The sequence below is a fragment of the Maniola jurtina genome, chromosome 21, assembly GCF_905333055.1.
Source record: "Maniola jurtina chromosome 21, ilManJurt1.1, whole genome shotgun sequence".
Lineage (NCBI taxonomy): Eukaryota > Metazoa > Arthropoda > Insecta > Lepidoptera > Nymphalidae > Maniola > Maniola jurtina.
In genome coordinates this window covers 2,200,260-2,225,130 of record NC_060049.1, presented here as the reverse complement: position 1 = coordinate 2,225,130, position 24,871 = coordinate 2,200,260, and the positions used below count along the sequence as shown (strand labels likewise).

Sequence of the window (24,871 nt, the reverse complement as noted above, 5' to 3'; positions counted from 1 at the left end):
AGTAAGTACAGCTAAATTACCGCGGCTAAGCTGTTCGATAGGCACACAAATATTATAGGGTCGTGGTGTTCGTTGAATTCTGCTGTTTTCCTACGGTATTTACTCCCCTCGTGGTGATGGAAGGCGTGGAGCGTCAGCGGATGTTATCAGAGGTTATTCGACGGTGCTGAGGCGATGACGGTGTTGTTACGAACGTCTCTTCTCAAATCTGGACGCAGCTGTTAAATCCAAAGGTTGCTCCCTTTTAGGGGAGCATTGTGTTGGATTTGACGAGCAGAGTCACCTCAGCATCCTCAATAGTTCTAACAATGTCTTGGAGCTGCTGTGCTAATGTGGTGACATTTTCTATGTATGAACTCATCGAACTAAAGTCAACAAACTCAATCCGATGTAACTTTCTTCAATAATAACACTCGTTGATATAAGCCCTTATCTTCAAACACTTCAGAAAGCTTTTCCCAAGCTGCAGCATTGACATATTGATACAATTCCTTTTTGATAGATAAAGATTCGTGCGAGTGCACGTGCTGGACGTACGTACCATGTCATTGTCCCGTCCTTCAACGGCATTCCATAGTCCTTCCAAAATCAAAACATTCTTGATGCAGAATTTCCATGTATGGAAAAAGTTTTGTTGCTACAAAGTTATCCGAACAGCGGGCGCGACGACAACTCCCGAACAGGGCCGCCAGCGTCCGCCAAAGCGTCGCCACAAATGCCGCAAAGAAACGAAGTTGGGCGAGCGTGCATAACTTCCGAAATCAGTTTCGGTTTTGGCAAAGTTTTCGGCCAAGTTTGGCTGAAACCGAAACTGCCGCCGAAACTCTGCCGAAACCGAAACCGAACTTTCGGTCGGACACTAATGGTTACCAATAAAGCTATCTATCAAACATTACGCTTGATTAGATGTGTGCTACCTAGTCCTACACACCCAGGCACTTTAACGCGGGATAGAAATATGTGGGAGAAAACATCACTGTTACAATCAGAAAATAGCGCTTCAAACGCGATTAACAGAGAAACTTCTGAGAAAACAATATTTAACAGACTAGAATTATTTCACTTATGTGAAACAAATCAAAAACCCCGTATTTTGATAATTGGTGATCAGCAACTATGTAATTTGTCAAGTGAAATGCATGAGAGTAGACAGAATTCATGGAATAATATTTATTCAATTTATGGCTCAATAAAACCTTATGCTGATTCATCACAAATTTTACTAGACTGCGAAAACTACGGCAAAGACTATTCTGAGGAAGATATTGTAATTATAGGCATTGGGGCCAATGACACCAACCCCTATAAATTATATTCTACACTTAGCAATGCTTTGTTTACCCTGAAAAATACTAGAGTTTTTGTAGTGAATGTATATGAGAATCAATACCTAAACTGTGGTTTGTTGAACAAAAATATTGAATTACTAGTAAAAAATTATCGCAATTGTACATTCATACAACCCAGTTATAACTGCCGTTCTACGAATAGTAGACAAAGTTGGGTAAAATATCTTTGTCAAAAATTAAATATTGAAATAGATTATATAACGTATAAAGAAAAATTCATAAATAATATTAAAAAACACATAAACAAAAATATAAAGTCAAAAAATATATATATAAAGGGAACTATTCCATACTACTTTGAGGCTCAGAAACAGAAAATTATATTACAAAATATTCATACAGAAAGTAGTGCTAAAAAAGGAATTAAAGAGAAAAAGGGTACTATTCCCTATTATTTTAAACGAAATATTTCAAAAAAAACAATTACAGAATCACACGAGGCACACAATTCTAAGCCCTTGTTTTTTCGTTAATACATACTATAATTTAACAATTTTTCATCAAAACATTGCAGGCATATTAAATAAAATTGAATTCTTTGAACTTACCTTACAAAATTTTAATAGCAATACTCATATAGACAATATTGATATTATTTGCCTGACGGAGACCTTTATTAAGAGGGGATCTGAGCTTAACCTGATAATTAAAAACTATAATGTTGCTGCCCAGTTCACTCGAGTGAATCAGAGGCGTGGAGGCACCTGTATCATCTTGAAAAAAGGGCTAGACTTCATCCCCCTTACAAACCTCTATAAAAAAGTTGAACCAATTGAACACCATTTTGAATATTGTGGTGTGTCAATAGAATCATTGAATTTAATCGTCTTATGCATTTATCGAACACCGGCATCGAATATAAGTATCTTTTTTGAGAAGTTGGAAATGCTATTATGCAAGCTAAAGGTTATTAAAAGTAAAAAGAAAGTGGTTCTATGCGGAGATTGGAATGTAAATATCCTGGCTAAAAATAAAGTATCCGAACAATTGTTATCACTACTAACTAGCTATAATTTAATAAATCATATTACCAAACCCACTAGAAAGTTGTCGGGCATAGATCTTATAGTCAGTAACATTAGAGACGCAAAATCAGAGTTACATTATCTCGCTTTGTCTGACCACGAAACTGCGCAAACAATTACATTCCCAACTCTCACTAGCGCCATAAATCTCAAAAATGAAAGAGTCTTCATAGAACGGAGAGATTTTTCAGCTAATAATAAAAGGAAATTTATGGAATGTATCTCTGCATTATCATTTAGTGACGTACTAACAGAGACTTGTACTAATACAGCTTTTGAGAAGTTTCATAATGACGTAATTCTTTTCTACAATTTATGTTTCCCAATCATAGTAGTGAAATTATTAAATAAACAAATTAAAAATAAATGGATTTCTAAAGGATTGAAAAAATCGTGTTTAGTTAAAAGGAAATTATACTTGAGTTATAGACTTTCAGCAGCTAATAAACGCTTAAATAAACTTAAATATTACAGATATTCAAAAATATTGAAATCTTGTATAGCCAAATCTCAAAGCATTTCTAATACTAAGTACATAGAAAAGTCCAAAAACAAATGCAAAGCATCCTGGGATGTTATTAATTCAAATTTACACGCCAAAAATATGAGTAATGAAATAAAGGAACTAAAAACAACTGGAAATGTAACCTTGACTGATTCTCTACATATCGCTGAAGAGTTTAACAAATATTTTATTAGTATAAGCAACTCTAACTCAGATGCTCAAAATGAAATAAGACCTTCAATGAACAAGGTAACAAATATCTGCCATTCTTTGTTCCTCACTCCAGTCATCCCGCAGGATGTGTATAAAGCTATAATCCAGCTGAAAGATACTAACTCTACGGGATATGACGGGCTTAATACTAAAATAATTAAAACTTGCGCAAAACTTTTAGCACCACCTCTAAGCCATATAATTAATTTGTCCTTTACAGAAGGTGTATTTCCCAATAATTTAAAAAAGTCCATAGTTAAGCCCTTACATAAAAAGAATAATAAGGATGACTTAAATAACTACCGCCCAATAACGCTTATCCCTATTTTGTCAAAAGTGTTTGAGAAAATTATGTTTGATAAGATCTATAAATTTATAATAACAAATAGTATTTTAAAAGAGGAACAATACGGTTTTCGAAAACAAAGTAGTACTACTCTTGCTTGCTTTGCCTTAACGAAGTATGTATTAGAAAGTCTTAACACTGGCCATAACGTTGTGTCAATTTTTCTTGATATGACCAAGGCTTTTGACCTAATAAGTCACAAAATACTAATTAATAAACTAGAAAGCTATGGAATACGAGGCCAAGCACTAAAATGGATATCTAGTTACCTTTTCGAGCGTGAACAATGTGTAGAAGTCTCTAAACCTACTGGGAAAATTATGAACTCATACCGTTCATCATTTAAAACCCAAAATCCATATGGAGTACCTCAGGGGAGCGTACTTGGTCCTTTACTGTTCCTCTTGTACATAAATGACCTCCCCAATACAATCTCACATAAATGTTTTCTATACGCAGATGATACAACAATTGTAGTTAAAACAAAGGACAAACAAACTCTTGAAAAACAAACAAATGAAGCATTTAAATCTGTTGTACAGTGGCTAAATGAAAACAATCTTAGCATTAATATGAAAAAAACCCACTATGTACAGTTTCAAACACTTAACTCTCATCCAGCAGATATAACAGTAATGTATGAATCGTATAACATTGATAAATCTGATACATCCTTATTTCTTGGACTGACTTTAGATAAGTTTTTCAATTGGAAAGTTCATATTGAAGAATTATGTAAGAAAATTGACAGATTCGTGTATGTCTTGAAAAAGCTTTCGCAAGTCAGTAATAAACGAACTGCCCTACTAGCATACCATGGGTATGTATCGTCGATTTTGCGATACGGTATTTTACTATGGGGAAATTCTGTAGACGCTACAAAAGCATTTATCAAACAGAAAGCTTGTGTTCGATCAATATGTCGAGCTGAAACTTTGGACAGCTGCAAACCATTGTTTAGGGAGAATAAAATTCTACCGTTACCATGTCTTTATATATACGAAGCACTGCTATTTGTAAAGAAAAACCCTAATCTATTTCCCACATTAAAAGAAAAATATCCTAATAAGAGAGGCAGGCCATATCCACAATTTAAACTCTGGGCTCCACCACAAAGGTTGGCTGTCTTTTCACACAATTCGCCATGCATGGCTGTTGCCTTGTATAACAGACTTCCAGACTGTAAAAAAAATTTGCCGCTTTTAAAATTCAAGCGAGAAATTTTTGACATGCTCAATCAGAAAAATTATTATAGTATAAAAGAATATATTAACGACAATGACATACTAAAAATAACTAGTTAACCCCACTATTTTAATGTATCTATAATATTGGATAATTTGACTGCGTAATTTAAAATTGAGATTAAGTTTTAGTTTTAAGTTTTCGATTGATTGTAAATGTTAATTTTAACTTCAACTTAAATATTTGCACACTGTCGGTGACAGTCGATTGTGTAGGGACTATACTGATTCATTGTAAACTTGTTATGTACCCACAATCTGGTAAATAAAATATTTATTTATTTATTTATTTATTTAGTGTGCTTCATTTCATCAATCACGTTTGTTTGTTTTATTGCCTTAGTAACCTTTTCCTTCCGAGGAATTAATTTGTTTCACAACTTTTTCAAAACCGGGACATCTCTCTTAATGTACACCCCTCGACTCGCAAATCCGAATTCCAACTCATGTTTTAACAATTTCTTCTTCAAACAAATTTCCACTCATGATTAATCCAACAAATTGAACAAATTCTACAGTGCCACAGAGCACAGCTACGGGCTTATGTTTTAAGTCCGTGATTGCAGGTGATTGAGTTGAGATGAAACATATAAAAGTTAAATTGAAATGTTTCTTCATGCTTGACATGCAGGTGAGCGCCAGGTGCAGTTTCGTTGGAGGCGATGAGGAACAGGCACCCTCCCAGGGTTCCTGTTTTATCTTGCCAGAAACTCTTGGAGATGATATTTCATCAGAAAGGTTGAACTGTACCAACATTGTTCCTTGGACTGGTCAGTTTCCTCTAATTTGTGAAAGTCTTCCTTTAAATATTTTGAATCCGTCTTTGTCAAATGAGTTTACCAAGATATCAGTGCCCTGTCGAATTATAATTCAACATCATTTGGCCATCTCAAAGCAAGGCAAAGGTAAACCTTTGTCTTGCTTTGAGATGACCAAATGTAACTTCATGAAGTCTGATAGAGTGACGACCGAAATTCTGAAGTATGTGGAATAGGGGCACTAGGGCAAATAAAAAAGATCCATAAGTGTCGTAGTGCAACTACATGCGATTCGCGCCGATGTTCAAGATTTATCATCATAAACTGGGTTGGTACTGTGTCGTCGGACGATTTGTTGGCACATCCATAGATCCTATACGAGAAATTGCCGCCCTCTTTCCGCGCGCATGCTCTGTGATTTGACCTCTGACATTCAAAAGTAGATTCTATGTCACAGGTGTAAAGCTGATTTTAGATTTTAACGGCGATAGCACATTTTCTGCACCCAATATTTTGAGGATAACATCACGAGAGTTGTCAAATGTCAATTTTGGTTTAGTGCTTCTTGTGACGTCGTAGATGGAAGACGTCTGCCCGTTCTGACGCGTAAGATGAATTTTTAAATTCGAAAAATGCATTGACATAAATTATTATGATGAGTGGCAAACGCATTTTCCTGCGTGAAGTTATTGCGTAATAAATTACGTGATATGTAATATGACAAATGCATAAAAACATAATAACACTATCTAAAATCCAAAGAAAACTATGAACTACCTAAGTCCCTTCCTTTTAAACAAAAGCTGAATTAACGCTGGTTTGTTTAAAAAACTGTGTTCACGAAGTTTACAAAAATAAACTTTGTAACCAAATGGCTGTAACACGTTCGCGTTGAATTGTTTACAAAAAATAAAGTTAAAATAAAAACATTTTTAAAAAGTGTGTAAAAACATAAAATGGCTTTTAGTCTGACTCCGTCGCACATGTTCGGCGAACTTGGTCGCCTAGCAAGTTGGTTTAAAGGCGATTGCATCACGTCTGAAGAGTTCAGCGGCCTTGCAGTCACTGAAAAGGTACAGCACTTGATATATTTAAATATAATCGTATGTAATTTTTTCTTTTTACTCAAGTACGACCTACTCATTTATATCTAAAATACCGATTTAGTCTTACTGCTTTGGTCTAGTTTGGGACCACATTAGTTGCCCAGAGATTTAGCGTTCTGGTACGATGATACTCAGAAACCGATTAGTGGTATGGGTTTTACGCGCGCTATCAACATCGTCACCTTTCCAGCAGGTAAGGTTACAGGCTGCTTTGTCTTTGTAAAAACTGGATTCTCTATGAAAGTCTGGTGAGAGGTTCAACCGTGGCTAGTTACCACTTACCACCATTTGAGGGCTTTAGCGTATCGATGACTCAAAATCCAACTTTGTGATTGAAATCTTCTCTTGTAATCTTGAAAATCTACGAGTATAAATCATCTTGAAAATCTAACTCTTGAACAGATTTAATAGGCTATTGCAATTAAAACCGGCTCCCGGCTGAGATCCGTAAAGGCGATAAAGTCTAAGAAATACCTGAGTTAGATGAGACGAAATCAGTTTGAAACTGAGCATTGTTGGATTTAAATTACCTTCCACTTCAGTAAATATTATGTCTAAAAAGTTAATAATATTAATAAGTTAATCTAATCTAATAAGTTAATAGAGATTAAGGGTGGAAACATACTAGTTATAATTCGCGATATTACCTGAAGCTTATTTTTTTGCACTAACAACCTACACCAGTGTTTGTCTAGGTCTTATTTATAGCACAATTCCAAGTTCAAAGCAGGGTTTCTCGAAATATTGATACTGCTTTAGATTTTTTTTTAAATCTTTATTTTTTGCCGGGGCTTTATCACATGTTGATTTTATCGTCCCCAGGAACAAATCAAGTTATACTATATTAAAATTAATCAATAATATTGGATAGAATCAGGCGTTACTTTGCGGAAGTTCATGTTTAGCAAGAAACAGTTAAAAATTATTTTGCTATAATCCGCCAACAGGATAAATCTGTATGGTCAAACATGCAGTTACAAGCTAAGCACCGCTTACCTCCCCAACCAAGCAATAAAGCCAAGTTCCCAAGCAAGCACTGCCACCACCATTCACATGCAACACCACACTTTCGAGATTTCGACTTTACAATGCTGTATTGGACAATACAGCATTGTAAAGTCGAAATCTCCTGAGGATGCTCCGGTGTCGGGGCGAAACGTGCGTCGAGAGTAGTGGAAAAGTCTTGTGTGGTGTTGCATGTGAATGGTGGTGGCAGTGCTTGCTTGGGAACTTGGCTTTATTGCTTGGTTGGGGAGGTAAGCGGTGCTTAGCTTGTAACTGCATGTTTGACCATACAGATTTATCCTGTTGGCGGATTATAGCAAAATAATTTTTAACTGTTTCTTGTTAATCAATAATTATTGAGTAAGTTTACTTATAAAACGATAGTCTTCGGTTTCGGATATGTTGATATTGTTTCAGTGCGTTCTTTCGTAGGTTTGATGCCACTTGCGGGGACTTCGTAGCCCAGGAAACTTCTCCACGTTGAGTGTTACGCCATGCTTGTGAAGGCGTTCTAAGACTTGATGAAGTAGCTTTTGTCGCTGAATGAGGTCTTCATCTTCAGAAAATAGTAGAATGTCATCGACGAAACAAAAGCAGTTTTCTATGCCACGGAGGACTTGATGCATAAACCGTTGAAAAGTCTGACTTGCATTGCGAAGACCGAATGTCCTGAAAATGAAAATAACCCAATAATGTTTTAAAAAAAGTGTGTGGTTTTTGCTGATTAGACAGAATTATCTTCATTTGGTTAGTATTCCTATTTCTCTCCAAAGATTTCAATTACATATTATCTTCAAATTTCATCTTTCCTTTGGTGCAATTCTGAATGAATCACTTATGTTACTTAATTTTAGTTAAGTAAACAAAAAATTGAATAATTTCAAATGTGCAACTTCAATCGAACTTGAAGCAGTCGCGACCATTTCTGTGTTGGGTAAAAAGGGAAACCGTGTCTCTGAATTTTGAACATAATCCCGCATCGAATTATAAACTTTAAGGGTGTTTTCTCACGAGCCCACTGCACGGCACGTTTTGCGGTTACGACACACGACACACTGCACAAGACGTTCTTAGGTTTTCCCGCAAATGACGATTCAGCAACCACACGGCAGTTGTTGTCATAGAGTAAATAAAGTAAAATATTATGGCTAGTTACGTATTCGGCAACCAGAAGGATGTTTGAAGGAAACGAAGATGGGTTTGAACTAAATTTATTCTAAGATTCTTACATTTTTACCTAACCTAACGTCTGCATCAATGTTCGATACAGATTCTTACATTATCCCATTAGAGGTCAAATGAAAAGTACAAATATTTTTTTGGAACCACCTTTATTTATGTATTAATACAGAACAAAGAAACATAAAATCAAAAAAAAAAAATATGAAAATATAGTTTTCAGCAAGTTACAGGGGTGTACACCAATGAGTACACTGACCGTTTAAGTATGAAAATTTTCAAAACATGCTTTTTCGACACAAAGTGTTTTTAGGAACTTCTTCAGTCAGTTCCACGCGAACATCTTCGTCTAAACTCCAATACATAATACATTGGTTCTCGAGATAGCTTGTGGTATCCAGATAATATCAAGACCCCAAAAACTTTTTCAAATCACAGGAATCTAGCTGGAAATCATGTCTGTTGTTTTGATTTGAATAAAGTACACTATTCGATATAATAAATATCAACAATATCTTCATCAAAGAGTTATTCAAATATTTGCACGGGGTTTAGGCCCCTTAGTTCTTCACGAATGGCATTTGTCTTATCACAGACTTCGGAAGTACGCTGAGAAGTTGAGGTGTATGAAGGAGGACATTTGTGCTAGGTTGGTTTTCGACTCCAGCGGTTCATCGTCACTGTCATCGCTAGTACTATCTTCGTTACCACCATCCGCACGATTCGTAAATATCTCAATAGTACCAGGCACGTCGTGCGGTATGAACGACGACACCATATCCGCATCGGCCCCTTCTTCTTCATCAGTCAACGCACTTGGATCAGGTGGTATGATAGCCATATCAAACTCATCATCGTCGCTATCACGCAAAATGGCGTCAACAGCCTCTTCAAGTCCTTTGAAGTTGTTTTGAGCCAAAAATATTTGTTGTTTGTTCATTGTTAGGAATCTGAAGAAAAAAATATTTTACTTATGGATGTTGTCAGTGTACACAATCGAGTACAGACAGATTTATATGGCTATAGTTTTATTGTAATTATAGCTATTTGATTAGAATGTTCTTTAAAACCTACGTTGACAAGTATGGTAATTGAATGTGAAAACCAATTATTACACAGTAATTATTAAAATATTTCCAAAATGATTCACTTACCTGCATAGTACTCCCGTGACACGACTTCGACTGAGATTTTTATTCAAAAACAAACACACTACTCACATAATATTTATCTGAGCTTTGAACACTATTGTTATGAAATAAAATATCAAGAACAATACCGTCAATTGTTTGAAATATAAAAACCACTCTTCATGATATGGCTGTACACAATTCAGTACAGTGACTTCTAATGGGTTATGAGGACCTAAACCCAATCTAACCTAACCTAACTAGAAACTGCGTCGAGGTGTGACGACAGAATGCCTCCTTCACATCTCTCACCTAGTTTTTATACCTTAACTAGTTGGCTTCACGACCGCAAGCTCATCATGTGTCCTGAATTTAATAGTCGACAACTTCTTGCAATCCTGCTTTACTTGAAGAGAAGGAAAGGATTGGATTCATCCACTTCTAAGAGAAAGATACATATGTTGATGCAGGGTTTTACATACTTCTATAATAAGCTATGGGAGCATGAAGATAAATTCTTCAACAAATTTCGTATGTCCGTTTACAACTACATTCAACTATATGCTGCATCACTTGATCAATTATCAAAATAATAAGCAACAACACACAGCCTAAAATCAACATCCGGTTCGAAGGGCCAAATATGACGTGGCTGTTGATTTTAAGCTTTGCGTTGATTGCTCTTCATTCCATGCTTTAATTATTTTACTTTCACTTAATTTTTGAAATTTGTTGTTTTTGGTCTTCCTTTCAACGTTTTTTTATTTGACTTGAGATTTGAATAAACAAGGTTCATAATAACTAAAATTAAGATGTATACGCTTGTGTTTAATCGAGTGTAATCGAATCGACACGTGTTGGAGTTAATCGATTTACTCGCTTCGTTGGCCATCGAAATCATCTCGAGAAAAGTCCTTTTCATAAATACCTATCTTATCCGAAGAAGAGATCCGTGCTCAGTAGCGGACTTCAATAGTGTGATGATAATGATGAAGAAGAAAAAACTAAAAATAATAAAAATTAAAACGAAGTAATCTTGGCGAAAGGTTTAACAAAAGAAAATTGTCCAAAATCTCAATATCCGATGTTCCCAAAATTTTGCAACGAAAAACCAAATAATATACCAAACAGCTGAAAATATGGTAAGGGTAAAAGAGGGTAATGGGGGTCACTTAAGCGAGAACTCAAATAAAATTTTAATTAAAAAGAAAGTATTTATTATAACTGCGTATAAACATAATTTGCTTATTAAACTATCATTAGAAATCAATTTCAGTTACTTTGGCAGTCAACTTTGGAAATTATAAGAGTTTAAAAAAAAAACAGATTTGACTCCCATTACACCAACGTAGGGGTAATGGTGATCACTCTGCGGGCAATTGGAGTCAAATAAAATCTAGCATACGTCGCAAACATAACCTTCAGCTGACTCCCATCCAGTGCACTCCGCGTGAGCCCATAGTCCACACGAGGTACACCTGTACCACATCTCGTTGTTTCTTCCGAATTCGTCGCATACTAGGCATCTGTTTCCAGCATCTTCTGCGTCATCATCCTCATCGTCCTGGCATAAGTCGTCAGTGCCAACATCTGATACAGAAGTTTCGTTCTGTTCTTGTAATACTTGGCGCTTTGCCTTTTCAGGACCCTTCTTCTGTACTTTAGTCTTTTTTCCTTGTCCTTTACCTTTCCATGTTTTCTCTTTTTCTTTACCTCCTTTTTTCTTCATTTTATTAATTTCCTTTTCTAACAGATTTTCTTTTTGTGACGTTGAAGTTAAAATTGTAGCGTGTTGCTTCTTTCGGCCCTGTCTTGTTTTAATAACAGATGCTTTCTCGGGCATTTTTATTAAATCATGCAATACACTAGATTGATTAGGCGTGCCAGGAACTTGTGGTACAACATCTGATTCAGAATCAAGTGGGACTTCTTGGTTAGACATCATAAGATCTAGTGAAACAATTTGTGTTGACGTGCTCGGAACTGGCGAGTCTTCTTTTGATGTACTGGGAATCACACAGGCAGCTGCGAGAGATTCATTGCAGCGATTACAACGGTCTCAGATTGGAGAGTTTCTGCAGCGAGAAAATCTTCTTCTGTGAATACCTCCGGATTTAGTGGAAATATTCCAGTTGATCTAAACCCCGATTCTCCTTTACTAATAGAAGCAACATTATTAAATGCTTTCCTCGCCAAGGACGCTACGTCGTAAGGGGTTATCTTTTTTGCTAGATGGCTTTTCAAAAACAAGTCACATTCTTTTTTGTATGCCATTTTGAGTGGGCCAAAAAAAGAAACGTCAAGAGGCTGCATTCTATGAGACGTGTGTGGTGGCAGAGACAACATATGAATGTGATTAGACTTGCAATATTTGTAGATGGAAAGAGAAATGTGACTAGCATGGTTGTCTAGTATTAAAAGGATGGGTTCATCTGCAGACGGTTTAGCGTGCTGTTTAAAATGCGCCAACCATTCAAGAAAGAGATGCTTGTTGATCCATCCGTTGTCTGAACATTTGTAAAGCGCGCCTGCTGGACCATCCTTCTCAAGTAGTGGAGTCATCCTTTTTCTAGGGAAGATAAACATAGGTGGAATGTACCCCCCAGCACTGCTCATAGCACACAACAAGGTGATGTTTTTTCCTCTCTCCCAACTGGTAATAGATCCTACTCTTTTCTGTCCTTTTGCAGCTAAAATTTTTCCCGGTGTTTGAACCGTTGAAATACCGGTTTCATCGCAATTATAAATATTTTTTTGGACGAATTTGTGTTTTTCCATCAGCTGCCCAAGTAGCTCAAAGAACAGACTTACCTCTGTTTTATTAAAGGCCGTGATTCTATTTATGCTGGTCGCTTCCGGTATTCTAATAGAAATGTTATTTCTAGCCATAAAAGCATGCAACCAATCGCGTCCAGCCATTTTTGAAGCTTGATTAAAATTATGCTTCACATTTAATTTTTCAGCATATTCGAAAGCGACTGTTCTGATTTGATTAGCAGTACAACCATAGAAAATATTTGCCATTTTCTTCACCAAGTTCGCTAGCTCGGCTTCTTGCTCACGACTAAAGACAGTGAATCGTCCTAGATGTGGTGCTAAGGTAGAACCTTTTTTTATCCTCTTCTGAAGGCTTGAAAAAGGGATTCCCATTACTTTAGCAGCATTTCTTATAGAAGAACCGCCATCAATGAGCCGTATAGATTTATTTAGGCTACCAGAAGACCAGGAAGCCTTTTCAGTTGTCCTGACGCGTACTTTCGGCATCTAGAAATAAATAATAAAAACATGATTCAACAGCAACGCACAGTTGCGGGCAATAGTAATCACTTGTGGGTAATGGGAGTCACCTGACTCTCATTACCCACAACTACACTAATGAGTAAAAAATAAAAATAAAAAAAAACTTTAATACACTGATATAATCTGAACTGCACATCACAATTTGAAACGTCTAACTAAGTAAGTGTAAATGTCATAACCGCATACTGCAAGATATTTGGTACTTACCTTCTAATTTGCATTTACGAAAAATTACATCAGCGGAGCGCAAAAACAAAACACGGTCGTTTCTCAGTGGCGCGTGAGCGGACTGACACGAGCCGTTCGTGGCTGCGCGGAGGCCCGAAGCGGGGGCTGAGGACGCTATTTACGCGTCGGTCTCATGTTGTGTTTCGTGGTGGTGTGGGTGACTCCCATTGCCCGCTGACTCCCATTACCCTACTCTCCCCTAAACAATAAAACAAAACTATTAAAACGAAATATCCAACTTAAAAACCAAAACTTGCTTGAAGTTACTTATCACAAAAATATTTATTTTTACTTTTTATTTATTTATTTTTTCAAAACCTACATCTAGCTTTACAGTATACCCAATTCGCTAGTGTAGATCATAGTGTAGAACATACACACTTACATCTTAAAAAATAACCTTATATCTAATATACCATACAAATTAAATATCTATTTGTGAACCTTATCTTCAATATTATAAATTATTATCCTAACATTAAATAACCTAATCTAACATTCAAAAATAAACACCTATAAACCTAATCTAAAAGCCAAAATTAATACTTACAAACCTAATGTATCTATTTATTTCTATCATAACAGATAGACCACATTGCAACCCTTGTGAGTTCACTCCGAGTACAACAAAACAGGTCGATCCGCTCCGCCACGACGTTATGTTCGGAGTACGTCGAATTTTTGTAGTGGCTGGGACTCTCTTTTGGCGTTCTTTTAAGGCTGCCTCTATACATGTATATTTTGCTTTTGAGCATTCCAACAATTTTCCTTTGACGGATGCTTGCAAATGAATTTTACCAATAAGATAAAATTGTTATTCTTTGGCAGGTACCACCAAACATCATTTACCAATCCTTTTTAAATTCGTTTACGTTACAGTGGCCCCACGTTGGGCGCCACTGTAACGTTTTGGACCTGCCCCCCGATTGTGTAAGAAAAAACGTATTCATGGTTATTGTCAAGAAATTCTGCCCTTTGATTGGCTGTGAAAGAGGTAAACAGCGAATGAACCAATCAAAGGGCAGAATTTCTTGACGATCGGGAGGCTGGTTGGTACTTACATTCCAAGTTGTGCGTTGCTGGGACCAAACGTTAGCAGATTTTGCTCTGTGCTGCCTAGGGGTGTTTGTATTAGTCAAATAAAGAACAACGGGTTACATAGTTAGTTGACGACTACTTATTTAGAACTTGATTTTTACAGGTACCTCTCAAGCATGAAATGTTATATCATTTCAATTATTCCTACAAAACATGTCTCGTACTTAGCTCAACGGGAACTTGAGAAACTCAAGGCTTTTCCTTAAAATCTTTCCGTAGTACTTAAATTTTGTGACTGGCATTAAAATATCTTCGCTCTCATATAGCTCATTTCGAATGCCGTCCACGTTATCTTGAGCCCTCTGGATCGTCGATCGTGACTAATACACTCCGAATCGTGTCTAATATTCTTAGCGAAATATTCGGCACGACTGTTGACTGAACTAAGGATAAAAGAAACTATATCATTCCCTTCTTCGTCTAGACTTTTTGTTTTGTCTTAATATGTCTTCACAAGGCGCTATATTGTTGACGTCGTTTCGGCTATCAACAACAATGCATCCCCACCCCTCCCTGATGGTTGCCTGAAAAATAACCTGCTATTAATGTGGTTACTTGTTTTGTGTTAGTGCTTCCATCGACCAATAAATGATGATGAATTAATTACATTTCCAAACAAGTAGTAATTAAAAAACATGACCGCTTTGCTACGTTGCATGTTTTTGAAAAAAATTACAGACTGTGTCACTCGGGAGGATGTAAGAATTCTAACGGTACCCCATACATCATAATCTGTTTAGTCATTTAGAAGTTATGGTTGAGCAAAGAAACTTGCATAATACAGTACGTTTTTTTGGAGTCGTGTAAAAAACGCGCATTGCGTTGCAAAATGCGTTATAAAACTGGTACGATGGTTTTTTTTTGTAACATGTCATTAGTGTTTCGTGGTGCAATAAACTACATACATACATAAATAGAATGTTGGAAATTTTTTGTCCGCTAACTATCTTGTTTTGAAATACTTATTGCTAATTTTATCAACTTTTAGTTGATAAAATTAGTAGTAGTAGTATTAGTAGTAGTTTTAGTTGATAAAATTAGTAGTAGCTCATTTATGGCTCTCCCGCCCTTTGAAATCCGATGAACGTGATTCTCAGCCGATGCCCGGTTCGCATATTTCCGTCATAGACACGGCGCTTTATTTCACCCCGGGGAGCGGGATTATAGACATTTTTATGAAAGCCGACCCATTTTTATGGCCATATCAGGATGTTGCGAATTGCAATTCATTTGGAGAATTTATTTTCGATCTGTTTTTTTCTATAAGCTTGGATCATCCATCCAGGGTCGTCGATACGCTCAGTGGTCTTTTGCAAATCTTCCATAATTTTTGAAAGGAAGATTGCAGGTGCGGGCAGCATCTCGTAGCTACTGTTGGTCATTGCTGTTGCTTGTCCGAAATGCCCTTGTAAATTGGGTTCGGGTACGCTAAGAATGTGCTTAACCCCAGTTGCGTCTCGGAAGTCGCCAAGCCCTTCCAAGTATTCTGCCGCTACTGATGCGATTTTCAGTCCACTGTAGCCTCTGACAAAATGTATCAAGCGCTCTTAGTCCATCGATGCTGTTCCATGGCGCTGTGCAAGTAGGGCCACCTTATACCAATAGATTATCATGTGGTAATAAGAGTGGAGAGACGCGGGTATAGCCTTCGAATAGGCTTTATCTACGTCGGAAATCGCCTTATATTCTAAATCGATGAGGTTGACAAACCCCGCAGCGTCAGTTTAAGCAGGTTAAGCACATTCTTAGCTTTTATGCACACCTTAGGATTAGTTGGATTTAGTAATCTGTATCCTTTGGTCTCATCACAATATCCTACAAAAATATATTTATCACACTTAGCATCAAATTTCTTTCTCTTGTCAGCTAATGCATAGGCTAAACAGCCAAAAGTTCAAAGGTGAGTCATATTTACCTTTTTTTTTGACCGTTTGTGCTCAGGGACAGTGTCCCTCACCGCCTTGGTGGGCGATCTGTTCTTCAGGTACACAGCACACAGGTTCTGGGCGGAGGCTGTATCACAGCCTCCGCCCAGAACCGCTGGTCGAGACCGGCATCGAGAAGCATGCATCGTGCTTTCTCTACGATGGTGCGGTTGGCTCGCTCTGCAACACCATTCTGCTGCGGCGAGTGAGGCACTGTGGTCTGGTGGCGAATTCCACACTTCTTTAGGAACTCCTGAAAGTTGTTATTAATATATTCTCCACCATTATCGCTGCGAAGAACCTTAACCTTCTTCCCTGTCTGACTTTCAACTAGGGCTTTATATTCTCTAAATTTATCAAAAACCTCATCCTTTGATTTAAGAAAATATACATAGGTCTTTGTACTGTAGTCATCTATGAATGGGAGGAAATATTTACTTCCACTAAAAGATGCTTGAGGCATCGGACCACATAGGTATGTATGAACTAACCCTAACTGTTCCCTAGCCCTACTAAGTGACTTCTTGGGAAACGGCAGCCTGGTTTGCTTTCCCTTTACACGGAGCTGTCTACTTTATATTTATATTTGGCAGATTTTTTTTTGTCCATTGAGGCCTTAATCTCATCTGTTAGCCATGGAGCTGGCAGGTGTTTCATTTTAACTGGTCTAATAGGAGCATGTGTATCATAGAGTTGCGTCACCAAGGCGTTAAATATTTCAACTTTATGATCAATGGAATCAGCATTATAGATACCATTCCAGTCTAAACATTGAGCATCATCGCAAATATCAATCCTTCCAAAGTTACGCTGCAGAAGTATTCTTGGTTTTGCTTTAGGAGGCAATTCTGTTTAAGGCAGATTGAACTTGATTTTTTTTTTGAGTATTTGGGAGCAGAATCTATGATCGAAGTTGGGAGCACAGACAATAGAACATTATTACCCTAGGCGTAGGCACAGACAATTCAATACCACAGACAAACCACCTATTTGCCTAGATGCTTCGTTTACACTTCCAACACGACTGATGCGCCGCCGTTGCTGGTCTGATATCTGTACTTGTGTGTGTGTGTGTAGGCGTAGTGGGGCGTATTGTCAACTTGGGCGTATTGTAGCATTTTACCCTACCTACTATTTGTGAAATTTTCCTTTCACAGTTCTTAAATGTTTTAAAATTAACCATATACAAAACGTTTAATTTTTGTCAAAGGATCACCATCAACAGTGAAAACCATTTTGTTTGGTGGTGAAATCCTCATCCCTTTTCAAGGGGAGATCATGAACGACCCGCATATGCCCGACTCTCATGCGACGGATGACATGCGAGCCCACATCATGCTCTCTTATGTGATCCACCGACTCCTGCGGCATTGCTTCTTCGCTGGAGGACTTAGCAGTAAGTCCCCACCAATCGTCCGGGACCAATTTAGAGTCCCTACTACACAGCGTATGAGGCCAACCAGAAACACAAAGGCGCATCCCCGACTCGAGGTCTGTTTCCCTATCGGACCACTCCCCGTGTCTATCGCCCGAAAGCCCTTCTCAAGGGGATAGGCGGCGATCTGGACAACCCATCTACGCCTACTACGAACGGCTGCCCCTCACGCGAAAGATGGCATGTGAGCTCACATCATCCCTTCTCATGAGTTCCTTCTGCTACATTACTTCTTGGCCGAAAGACTCAGCGGTAAAACTCCAACCGCCTGGGACCCCAGTTTAGTCCTTTCTACACTAGTACAGAGGTGCACCAGGAACTCAAAGTTGCGTCTTCCGACTCAAGAACTGTTTCCCTATCGCGCTACAATGTTTACGTGGTTTGCCTGGCTTGATTTTTTGTGGGTTATGTATCAATTTGTCGTCGTTTTCGACGATTTATCATCTCTTCATCAGAATCTGATATCGATAAGAATATTTTTTCTCTTTATTTCAAAGCTTAGTCACTAGTGTCTATGTCGCTTCGTTAGTAACGATCGTCAAAACCTGACTAATTTTAAAATATTTTTTAACTAACTATTGTAATAACTTAGCTTGATCCCATCGCACGCAAATAACGAGAGAAAAGTAATACTATCAAGAATACTTACGCTACACACCATCTGAGGCGCACCAGGAACACAAAGGTGTATTTCCCGACTCGAGGACTGTTTTCCTATCAGACGACGGACTCCCCGTGTCTGTAGTCCGGAAGCCCTTCCAAAAGGGGTAAGCGACGATCATAGACGAGCCACCTACAGCTGCTACGCCCGACTCTCCTGTGACGGAGGATATGCTAGCCCACATCATTGCACACATGCGCTGTGCTGACTCCTCCTTCTGCGACATTGCTTCTTCGGCATATGACTCGGCTGTGAAAGCCTTCCATGCCTTAATGTCTCTAGTGAGTGTCTCTCTATGTAATCTGGTACCAAGAAGAATCTTTGGTATGTCAAAACTTGGTAGTAGCGCGCGTCTCGCGTTGCGGTTTGCTATTTAGTCAACTGTACGTTCCAGCGCATCGCATGTGATATAGCACCAATTTGCTTAACTGCTGTCTGTTGCCTCTTTCATCAGTTAAAATGATACACCAAACGAAGTTATCGGATAACTCTTCGTCCATCGCGTTGGTACATTGTTATTTTCGTCAGTCGGGATTGATCAGATGAATTGAACCATCATACTCAAGGATACTCGTCGTAAGAACGTCTTCGAATTCCGAAAGCCTTTATGTCAGACATACAGAAAACATCTTCCACTAGAATATCATATATTATTAACCATTATTCCTGCACGTTGCTAGTTGCTACCTGCACATCACCCGTAAACTGTTGTTTACGATACGAGCTTTGGCATAGTGTTCCAGTGTTGTTCCATGGATCAAAAATGGAAAGAATTAATTTATTGTAAATCGTCGCGTTTTTTATTGTCATGGCTCAGCTACATTGTTTTTCTTTTTTTCTTTTAATTTTATTCTTTATCTCTGAAATCTTGAGACCAAGACGGCGTTAATTGGATTGCTTTGAAAACATTGTTATCAAAGAGGGTTTTGTTCTTATAGATTTCGAAATTTAATTCGCATTCAAGCAAATTTTCAAGCGAATAAATGTAATCTGAGTAAGGAGTTTCGGCTCCAAGGAAACTTAAAAAATAATACGGGTAGTCGGGTAAGGGTAAAACTAAAAGGCTTCATGCTAAGTAATTCAGAAATTCTCCTACACTTCACTAATTTGAAAGGAAGTACTTGTATCAATCTTTTCACGTTTTGTCCCATGCGGGAAAGGTTCAAAGAGTGCCTGCCATCCCTTAAACTTCAAAGGATAGCAACCTAAATAAAACTGACAGGGTCTAAATTAGACTTCATAAATAATTTACATAATTCATTATTGGATTTGCCTACCCGAATCAACGTCAGAATAACTAATGTGAGGATAGCTCTAAAATATACGGACTCTATTGGAATAAAATAATATTTGCTTTGTGTTAAAAGTTGTAGAACTATATGAATATCGTATAACGTCGAGACAATCTCGACGTGATACTTACGTTTTGTGTTTATATGATTTATAACCACAAATCGCTACTATGCTCCGGCAAGCTAAACTATGGATTGAACGGTGTTGTCTCAACCATTACATGGTAGGTACGCTTCTTTTTTATTCCTATCGGAATTGTAACATATCCAGGTCCTAGGCCTTACAGGAAACTAGGTGCGTTGTTTGGACCTAGACATGCTAACAGAATCAGCTCCGTACAGCCAGGGTTTTATGTGGAAAAGGATAATTAATAAATTAAAACCTCGAGTACCTTAGAAATAGTTATTTAATTCTTACACTTGTTTAGAAACAGTTGTACAATATATGGTTAACTCGACTAGCTACAGAAACATGAGAGATGAATTGTACAATCTCAAGACGCTGTCCGATTACAACGCACCTCAATTATAATCTTAGGTTACTCGTCATATGGTAAGTTACAATTTTAAGAGCATAATAAGTCACAATCTAGTGTAAACCATCAATTAAGATAAATCTAACCAAAATAAAAATAGTTGAATTTAGTACAATAAGAAAAAAAAAATATGTTGGAAAGAATCCACCTTGTAAATCCTGAAGGTTAGGAAAACACCCGTTCCGGAAAATCAAGCTTCGCTCCAGACGCGCGGCTCATGCTGACGGTGGCCGTGCGTCATGCGGACAAGCATGGTTAAAGATGCAAGAGATTCCTATGGATTTGCTGGCGGTACCCGCATCCTCATCCAAACGTGAAGCGAGCAAAACGCGTGTTAATCTCAAATTCCAACGTTAATTTATAACTCAATCATGGTCTTTAAAATTTATAGGTTGTTAGAAGATCATGATGATGATTTTCTTATCATGAGTTTAAGTTTTCAATGTAAGTTTTTAACGTATGTTTTTAATGTATGTTTTAAATGCCCATGTCGCCTTCATCTGTAATGATGAACGACCCCACCCGCCGCGTGGCAGAATCTTTATCCTAAAACATTTTTAGCAAAACTCCCAGCCTAAAACTATCACGTTAATCTTTTACGACAAATTACAATTTTTACGCCATGTTTCCACCAAGACGATCAAAAGGAAAAAGGGAGCTGTCAAACCAAATTCTTTTTTTTTTTTTTCTTCCTGGCCCCAGATTCATAACCACCTGTCAGTTTCCAAAATAACTCCATAACCACTAATCCATGTAGAATTTTTACAAATGTATTTTTTAAATCCTTTTTATAAAGAAAAGGCAAATATTTAAACAAAACATAAATTCGTTGTTACATATAAATTCTTTCATGTTGGCTGTTACAAGCAATATCACAAGATGCCGAACTAGTTCCACCCGCTACGCACAGATGTCGCTAGTTGTAAGGAGATCAGTGATTTGAAGTTATTTATTTTTCTTTTTAATATTTATATACAATACCACACGTTACAGAATTTCCTTGCTCTTTATCTTCCATATGGCTGGTATGGATTAATCTAATTCTATGAATTGTGTAATAAATTCTCTGGAATAGTTGCTCAAGTCAATAATCATTATAATTTATTGAAAAAATCAACGAAGCGTAAATTAGCCTGTCCTGCGTCAAGTGGAAGCCATTCTCAAATTTTTTACCAAGTCTTAATTTTAGTTTAATATTTAAAAAAAAAAATATCACACATTCCTATAATACTTGACATGTTGTAAAATGGTTTGGCATGAAGTTTTACAGCCGGCCGCCTGCCTGACGCTAACCCTCCTTAGGAATGCTTTTGTTGGTGGGATGTCGAACCGCCACCATTCCCTTCGGTTTATCCCTTAGTCGCCTTTTACGACATCCACGGGAAGACATGGAGCGGTCACATTCTTAAGCCGGAACCGCACGGAAAAGAGAGTGGAAGAGGAAGACATGTTGAGCCAACCCCACGTAGCATGGCATAAGGTCTGAAAAAAGATTAAAAAAAATTATCAGCATGTAAAATAAATCAGAATAACTTTATATGGAGACATACCCGTATGTAGCTAAGAATATAAGAGCTGTTGAGCTCGACGCTGATCTGGGATGCGATGAGAGCTTTAGTCTCGAAGCCTTTCTGTACACATAACTGTCGTTATAATATTTATAGAAAAGACCTACTTTTCTAGCTCTATGAATGTGTATGTATTAAAAAAGCTATTGAACGTTTTCAATAAAGTGTTTCCTTAGGTCGTGTGAAATATTTCCCTCTCTCCAATTTTTACATTTCTTGTCGTATTTTAATTAAACGCAGAGCTCTTTCAAAACAAGTCCAGAGAGAGAGAGAGAGAGAGAGAAAGAGAAAGCACAATACATTCCTGACAGATTATTAAGATAGATAAAAAAAGTTTAGTGATGTGAAAATACTAAACACTAAAGCTTTATCTACTTACAAGTGGTAATAATAATCGGTATTGTTTGCACGGTAAACTTCTCGGAAATGTGAATACGAGCAAATATTTTGTTAGGCCTTATTACTGCGCCCTGTATGTTCATATAGGGTGCGGCTTCTTGAGCCAAAATAGACCAATCGTTTGGAGACCACTGACATAAGTCTGTTTGAAGGAAGAAGAAATACTTCCATCAACAAAGAGATTTAAAATGAATTGTTTGCACCCAATTTTCCTCGAGACAGTTATCTTTTATGAAACTCTGTGTTAGCTCACGATTCGGAGTTTCGTTTGTTTTTTCATTATTGTATCAAAGTAACTGTTGTGATCACTTATTTGTTTTATTGAAACTGTGATAATAATCCGACTAGAGCGCGAGTGATTCATTTAAACGCCGCGCGTATGCGTATTGCAGCATGTGGAGCAGTCGGTGACGTAGGAGTCCTACGGTAGGACCGACGACGAGGTCTCTCGGCACAAGCGCGCGATGGTAAAGTCGCGCCGCGGCTGACCGAGGTGGCAGGTTGTCTCCAGCACGACGCCATCGCGCTCGAAGAGATTGTGGAGCTCGGCGAAGTTGGGTGCGGCGCCGCTCTCTAGCGCCGCGAACGTCAGGAACTAGTGCAACTCCGTTTGGCTTGTTTACTCGCTATTTTTTGTTTAAAAAAAACTATGGTATAATTTTATGCCGTGCGTAGGCATATTGCAGCTTGTCGAGCAGTCGGTGGCGTAAACTCCGTCTCCGTCCGGCGAATCGCGATAGCCCTGAAGTTAGACTAAAGGTGTTTGTGCACTCGTTCGTATTCGTTTCCGTAAGAATACGATTCAAAGTGGCTGCTACCTACAGAATCATTCCGATCCTTATTCTTCGCTTCATCAATTTTCTATTTGGTCATTTGTTTTTAGTTTTTCTTTAAGCTGGGTTGAGGAGTCCTGTGATTCACAGCTAATACCTACCTTTTGATTTTTGGCCTTCCGTATTCTTTCAACGTCAGGGTTGGTCATGTGGATATAGATTCAAAGCTCCACTAATTTTTAAGTACGTCGTCACACGTGTACGTACGCACATCGTATGGTGAGTCACATGAGAACTCACACTGGTGAAAAATTGTTTCTAGTAAGTTATGCAAGCCTAAAATCGCAAGTGGTTTAGTAATGGACAGCACAGGAATCCAATCCCGTGATAAACTGCATTTTTTCTTTTTTTTCATCTCCTTACTAGATGCTTGAACTGGTTCTGCTGCTTGTTTTTGAGCTAAATCTTCGCAAAGTCTCTGAAATTCAGTTTCCGCAAACCCGTTTACATCTTGTGCGTAGTAAAAAGGATTTGTTAGATTTTCGTTGGGTAAGATAGGAGTCGACATAATTCTGAAACAAAAAGAAAAATAATTAATAAATAAAGGTAAAAAAATACATGCTTTATTAAAAGTTAGCAAATTGTTATAAAATAATTATAATAACTTACCAAGTAAAATACTCGATATTTATTATGATAAAATGGCCTTTATGAATTATTATGAGCGCGGCTACTGTTTTCTTCGAATGAAGCTTTAATAAATAATAATTAATCTAATACTGTCTTGCGATCTAAAACGATGTAATTTGAGCAAAGCGTAAAAACATAATGCTTTAGTGACACAGCATCACATTCCAAGTTTTTCCCGAGAGCTGTAACAGGAATAAACATGCATCGATAGTAAAATCTAATATAATCTTGTATTCTCAAATGGGTAATTTGAGCAAAGTGAAAACAAATCTTTAGTGACACAGCAACGCATTCCGAGTTTACACGTGTATGGTGTCATTTCTTTAAATTGGTTATTAACATTATGTTACATTTTAGTTATAAAATTATATAGAATATAATGTGAAGAGTTTATAACAGGATTTTATCTTTTTTGACAGAAAACACAATGAAGTTGATCAAACAACCAGTAACATTGGAAATTAACAATTTAAATATAGAAGCGTCATCAATCCAAAAAAGGACTGGATAGCACATGAGGATCCACACTGGTGAAAATTTTTTTCTTGTAAGTTATGCGGTTATAAATACGCACATCGTATAGTGAGATACATGAGAACTCACACTGGTGAAAAGTTGTTTCTAGTTAGTTATGCGTACGCACATCGTATAGTGAGACACATGAGAACTCACACTGGTGAAAAATTGTTTCAAGTAAGTTATGCGGTTATAAATACGCACATCGTATAGTGAGACACATGAGAACTCACACTGGTGAAAAGTTGTTTCTCGTTAGTTATGCAGTTATAAATACGCACATCGTATGGTAAGACACATGAGAACTCATACTGGTGAAAAATTGTTTCAAGTAAATTATGCGGTTATAAATACGCACATCGTATAGTGAGACACATGAGAACTCACACTGGTGAAAAGTTGTTTCTCGTTAGTTATGCAGTTATAAATACGCACATCGTATGGTAAGACACATGAGAACTCATACTGGTGAAAAACTGTTTCTAATTAGTTATGCGGTTATAAATACGTACATTGTATAGTGAGACACATGAGAACTCACACTGGTGAAAAATTGTTTCTAGTAAGTTATGCGGTTAGAAATACGCACA

General features: G+C 37.4%; 2 protein-coding genes across 4 annotated transcripts in view; one reads left to right on the top strand and one right to left on the bottom strand.

The window, feature by feature from the left end:
• The window catches only part of LOC123876332 (myotubularin-related protein 6), an 88,201-nt gene that overhangs the window by 4,576 nt on the left and 58,754 nt on the right, over positions 1–24,871 (top strand). Inside the window, exon 1 of one of the 3 annotated variants that reach the window (XM_045922558.1) lies at positions 5,848–6,513. The exons of 1 other annotated variant lie outside the window; for it this stretch is intronic. In XM_045922558.1, the coding sequence (XP_045778514.1) occupies positions 6,397–6,513 (117 nt within the window). In that variant the 5' untranslated portion in view covers positions 5,848–6,396. Of the gene's footprint in view, positions 1–5,847; positions 6,514–24,871 lie in introns of those variants that run through there. One more of the 3 variants, XR_006798324.1, reaches the window with a different exon arrangement.
• On the bottom strand, positions 11,577–13,086 carry LOC123876350 (MFS-type transporter clz9-like). The gene has a single exon (XM_045922578.1). The coding sequence runs from the start codon at positions 13,008–13,010 to the stop codon at positions 11,874–11,876; it is 1,137 nt and encodes a 378-aa protein (XP_045778534.1). The 5' UTR covers positions 13,011–13,086; the 3' UTR covers positions 11,577–11,873.